The following is a 5923-nucleotide window of genomic DNA, read 5'->3' on the forward strand; positions in this document are numbered from 1 at the left end:
TGCCTGGGAGGTAACTGAAGGTAGAGAGCCAGCCAGGAACAAGAAGAGGAACGGTCACTGAGGCTGGCTTCAAGGCTGTGATCACGAAATAGTTTTTTTGGGTGTGACTTTATTGTACCTCCAGTGAGGAAGTCATGTTTACTGCTGCTTCTGGTTTCTGTGTACACAAAACAATATCAGACTCACCTATTTTCTTACTCAGATGTTTAAGACAGAAGCAGGGGAGGTTTGGCTGAAGAATGTCCCAAAACTTTGTGATTAGTAGCTACATTTACACTGAACTCATTGGCCTATAAACAGTATGTGTGGACCGAGGCCAGGCCGAGGGAGATATCCTGGTATGTTGGTTTAAAAAGTAAAAATGTCACAGAGGACACTTGAAACAAACACTGCCGTCCCTCACATCAGACATCAATGGATTTTTTTGCAAACAATTGCAGCAATTCCCAAGACGGGCTGAGATTTAAACAAGTCTCCAGTGGTGACTTTTCCTAGAAAGGACGGATAGGATTTCTCTGTTTATAGTAAAAAACAGCTGGTAGTTTTTCACTGAATTAAACTGTTTCTTGTTTGCTCATAATCAGCAGTGGCTTTACAGAATGACAAATGGTTGGTCTCCTCATTGATAAAATGGCTCCTTTAAGACCCTAGCCCACAATGCTGAAAAAGGGGTGTGTGTTCGAATTATATACTGGGCCTATACTGTGGACTTGGTGACCCTCCATAACAAGAGTTCCTATTGGCTCAGAAGTTTAGACGGGCCTTTAAGTGTTTTATGGCCAGGCCCACTGAATATGCTGGATGAATCACCTCCAAAACACACAGCAGTTTTTATTTCTTCCTGCTCTCCTCCCTTTTCCTCATAAGAGGGAGAAAACCTAACCTAACAACCGCATATGATGTGACACGGCGATGGTTAACAACTTGATCAAGTAACCCAGGGTTTCCCAATCTAGCGACAAGCATGTTCACATAAAGGGGCGGCGTTTGCACTAGATGACCAATCACAAACATCGTCAAGTCTACCAGAGTCGCATATTTTACACAAGAAGAGAAAACAATAATTCCTATAGAAATATGAAGAACACAGACACGTAATACAGGCAAAATGCTTCAGTCGCTGTTGCTAAACTCAGTAAGGAAAGCTGGCAAAAATAGCAGACCCTGTAAATGCTTATCATTAGCACTGCCCCATTAGTCAGGCACAAGATCTGACCATGGTTACACTTGTGCATTCCATAAACCTTTGTTGCTGTAGCTCGTGCTAGGCGATATGGAGAGAATCAAATATCAAGATTTTTTTGACCAAATACCTTGATATTGATACCGCAACAATATTGTAGTGACTGAAGTTGACTGTTGGTGCTCATAAAAAATAGTAATACAATGAGATTTTTGATAAATAATCATCAGTAATGTGGCTATAATGACTAAGTGGGTAAAGGTTAATAATAGAACAGTTACAATAGTCTGATAAGTTCAGAAAATGACATCACTTTACTGTAATGCAGCCTTGAAAACCAGGAAAAGACAACACTTATGCCATATTACAATATCCAAAATCTAAGACCATATCTAGACTCATGTCACGATATTGATATAGTATAGATATATTGCCCAGCTGTAGCTTTAGCTTATTCTTTCAGTTGCAACCCTGGCAGTGGTAAGCGATTGTGGGAGCAAAATAAAAAAATAAAAAAAACATAATTCAAACTGATCAAGAAGCTAACAAAGATACATAATTCCCTACACTGAACATCTATTTATTTAATAAAGATACCCATCAGGGAATGTCAACTGGATTGGTCGGTCGTTAAATGGTCTGGCTTTCATGAGCGCACCTCTTTCCTCTCCGCGCACCGAGCTCCACCAGATCTTCTAAGAGCGGTGACGCCGTTGTCCATCGAGTATTGATTGGTCAGTAGGCCGTGCTTTTATACAGATTGATCTCTAATCTCCAACATAACCTGCTCATAACCTTGGTAACAAGTGACCCCCTGTCTTGATAAACAAAACCCTTGGTTGAACATGAAGTTACCTTGGTAACTCCAAATCTTGCTTTGTAGCATAGGCCTTTGGGAGGGGTTGGTTCTTGTGTTTCTTCTTCTATAGAAGCTTAAATGAAACTTCCAGAGATGCAAGGTTTGAATCTCTTTGTCCCAGTAAAGCACCTTGTGACTTATGTCTGTGAAAAGCGCGTTATAATAAGGTTTTACTTACTTACTTTATTATAAGTTTCTTGCTCAAAGACACATCACAAAGATCAACATTGGCTGTTGCAGGTCTTTAGTTTATACTGTGATCCAATGTCTGACTCTGGTCTGATGGGTAACTGCAGGTTTATTCCATTACAACTAAAGGATTTGTCTCCTGGCACTGTCTTAGATGAAGATGTTTCATTTCTGTTTGGTTTGTCGGGATATGATAAAGGAAGGTAACATCTACCCTGGTGAAGGTCAGGTCCACTGTTGCCATAACATTTATAACCTGGTGTACGTAATCTGGTGTGAATCGCTGTGGAAAAAGAATTGGTTTCATTACGGAACTTAAGTCACAACATTAATCAACCAGACATGATGACTGATGGTGAGATGTAAAATATGACACCTCGGACTATGAATTTCCCCTTAATACTTTTCCCTTTTGTTGAAAACTTTTGTTTTCATTCAGAAAACAACAAATGAAGAGTTTAGTTGCAAAACATAATGTGCATTATAATTTTTTTTCTCAATTACTTTGTTTGTTTGATCGTCAGGATCCAAAATTTGATTAATTGCCTCCTCGGTAGGGCTGAACAATTTTGGCAAATAATCTAAATAGGATTTTTTTTTTTTTTCACCAATATTGCGATTTAAAATGCAATTAAGCTCTTTGTCGTCTGTATTATTAAACAAAGACAATAAATCATTATATAGTATGAACAACACAAGATTAGAAAGCTTAAACAAACTGTTCTTTCCTGGAGGCCAGGCCTGTATGTGATGATGAAATCAGGTGATGCATGAATTTATATGAATGACATCTTTTCTTTAACTACTTCAATCCCAGTAGTATAATGAGCACTGACCAAGCCTGGTGGGAACTTTCACATGAAAGTCCGAAACAAATCACACAAACTAAAGTGCAGATTGCAGAGATATAAAAACATATATGTGGCTTTAACACACTTAGTTGTAGTTACATTATTATTTACTGGAATAAACATGTGGATTTCACTTTTTAAACACTGTCTTTGAACTTTACTAGACAATATTATAATATACTAATATATATATATATATATATATATATATATATATATATATATATATATATATATATATATTACGGCAGTGTCCTCCACTCCATACCTTTTTATAACGGAGCTAGCTAACTGCTAATCAGAGCTAATCGTTGCTAACCGAGCCTTCAGTTCTCCGTGCCTGTATCCATTAACTGCATGTATGAACTCAAGCCTGAATAAAACCCTTCATTGTATTAAAATGGCTGTAAAAGTTTTAAATTACAACTCAGAATTGTTTGAATGACAGAAATATGCTCAAGGTACGGTGTAGCGATAGCGTGCCAAGTTGATGCTTTCTCTGCGGAGTGCAGACTGATTTGCTCTCGTGAGTCACGTGACCAAATCGCAGCCTGCACGATTAGGAAATCGCTTTTTAACATATTGCGATATTTTTGCAAATGCGATTAATTGTCCAGCCCTGCTCTTTGGCTGTGTCAGTTGCTCTAAATTTGATCCGAAACTTATGCACTTTTAACGTGAAAACGTGTACATGTGAAATCCTTGCTCAAGTTTTTAGGTAGTTTTGTTCCACACTGAAACACTCAGACGTTGTTCACTCAAATCCTGAGTGAACAACAAAAAGGTAAATTGTAGCTAAAGGCTGTTTTCTGTCTGTCTGACTGGAGGAAAGAGACAGCGACATACTCTGCTTTGGTTTATTAACTTCTTGGTATGAGGAAAATCTCTACTAATCCACTGGGCTCTACTGAGATAGAGCAGCAAGTGGACTCTGTAATAACAGGAACATGAACACAGACAATAACAAGCAGACCTGGGTTTAACCTGGCCCTATTCCATAAAGCGGGTTTATTGAGTATTATCTAGATTACTGTGCTAAGTAAAAACCTAAGACCTGACCAGAGTTTTTCTCAGCAAAAGTTGTCCGCAACTCAGTCAACATGTCTCAGTGAACAGGTGTCTGTCTGTTGGCTGTTGGAAGTACACATACGTTTCTCCATCGGTTTGTCATATCGCTTTAGGTGTCAAAAAGCATCTTTTATGGCCAGTCTAATTTCAGCGTGTTGCTTAACGCGGTTTGATGCCAAACATCTTCAAGATATTTCAGGATGGTTTTATCAGTGCATTCATTATACTTGTTTGTAACATGCATTGAGGATAAAATTAGCGGCTGACCAACCTGAATCTGATCCAGAGAAGCTGAACCACAAGTAAAAAAAGTCTGCAATACAGTAAGGTATAAGAATGTGGCAAAAAACTTTATTTTTATAATGTCAACTGATATACATTTATAGTAAGTATTGTACGGGAAACTGGAAAGACAATACAACTGTCGCTCAAACTGTTCGCACTCATCCTAGCTCTTGTTAAAAATAAAACATTTGGGAAAAAGGGTAAATAACTGGTCAGACTTTGCTCTTCGCTGACCAGACATCCTCTACACTCTCCTGTCTTGCAGCGAATAACGTTTCCGTTGATGTTGAGTGTTGGAACGGCTGTGATCGGCTCTCTGCAGTTTGGCTACAACTCCGGTGTGATCAATGCCCCTCAAAAGGTGAGTTCAATGTCTCGCAAACAGAATCTCCTAAGAATGTTTTTACGGCGTGTTTTAGCCATCCACTTTTTCAAAGGGATGGCAGTACATATATGCTATCATTCATGCAATAGATCATTATGGCAACTCTGCCAGACTACTGGTTGTTCACTTACTCGTTGAATTGGAAAACAGAAGGACAGAAAGTGGGGGGAGGTTGGAGTGAGATGATAAAAATAGACATTCAGGCCTATCAGGTCCAAGACCTTGCGTGATTCCTGTGTAAAAGAGTGTGTCCATGCCCAAAAATGGACCTACGCTGACTAGCAACAGGCTGGGAAAAGCTAGACAAGGAAACTCAGAGGATATTAAATAAAGGAGGTAGACAGCCAGCTAATCACTAAATCTGAAGTACTGTAAGTTTTATTAGCAGACAGGTACACCAAATAGATTCATTTCCTGGGGAATGTCAATATTGCATTGTGTTCATATAACTTCTGTCTGGTAAGTTTGCGTTGGTCTCAACACGCCCTGTGGCTACACAACTGTCTGTCCACAGGTCACAGGTGTGTCGGCAGACAGGAACTCTGGCTCTATTGACCGTTTTTTACAAATAAGGTGTACTGGAAACGGACCTGCACAGTGATCTGAAGTCACAGCTGTTTGTGGAGTTCTCGCTGTGAGGACAGTCTGATTTTTATCTTCTCGTCATTACACTGTCAAAGCTGCCCTGGACTTTGATGTGAAGGACGCTTTGTAAACGAGAGCAGCTTTCATCAGTTGTCTCTGAAAAGAGACAGGATGCATTCACTCATTAACATGTAATACACAGAACCGAGAGTCAAGACTGACTCTCGGTTCTGTGTCTTAGTCATTTCTTCTCGAGTCCTAAAGAGCAGCAGGAGTGGGCAATAAATCTTAAACCGGGAATTTTAGGCCTTGAGACATTTGTGTAAAATTGTGCAATTCTCTTGGCTTGTGCAACACAATGAAACTCAATATTAGAAAGCCCTTGTGTTTTGTAATCTGGCCATGCATAAAAAAAGAGTGCAGTCTCTGTAACAATTATTTTGATTAGAGATTTAAGTAATCTACCTATTACTTAATAATAATTAATTAATCATTTGGTATATTAAAAAACACACACA

At 39.0% G+C, this 5923-nt stretch overlaps 1 protein-coding gene across 1 annotated transcript in view; it reads left to right on the forward strand.

Annotated features, from left to right (window-relative positions):
* The window catches only part of slc2a1b (solute carrier family 2 member 1b), a 23936-nt gene that overhangs the window by 7333 nt on the left and 10680 nt on the right, over positions 1 to 5923 (forward strand). The window contains exon 2 of the mRNA XM_032513627.1: positions 4701 to 4796. Within this exon, the coding sequence (XP_032369518.1) occupies positions 4701 to 4796 (96 nt within the window). The remainder of the gene's footprint in view (positions 1 to 4700; positions 4797 to 5923) is intronic.

The sequence above is a fragment of the Etheostoma spectabile genome, chromosome 4 (assembly GCF_008692095.1).
Source record: "Etheostoma spectabile isolate EspeVRDwgs_2016 chromosome 4, UIUC_Espe_1.0, whole genome shotgun sequence".
Lineage (NCBI taxonomy): Eukaryota > Metazoa > Chordata > Actinopteri > Perciformes > Percidae > Etheostoma > Etheostoma spectabile.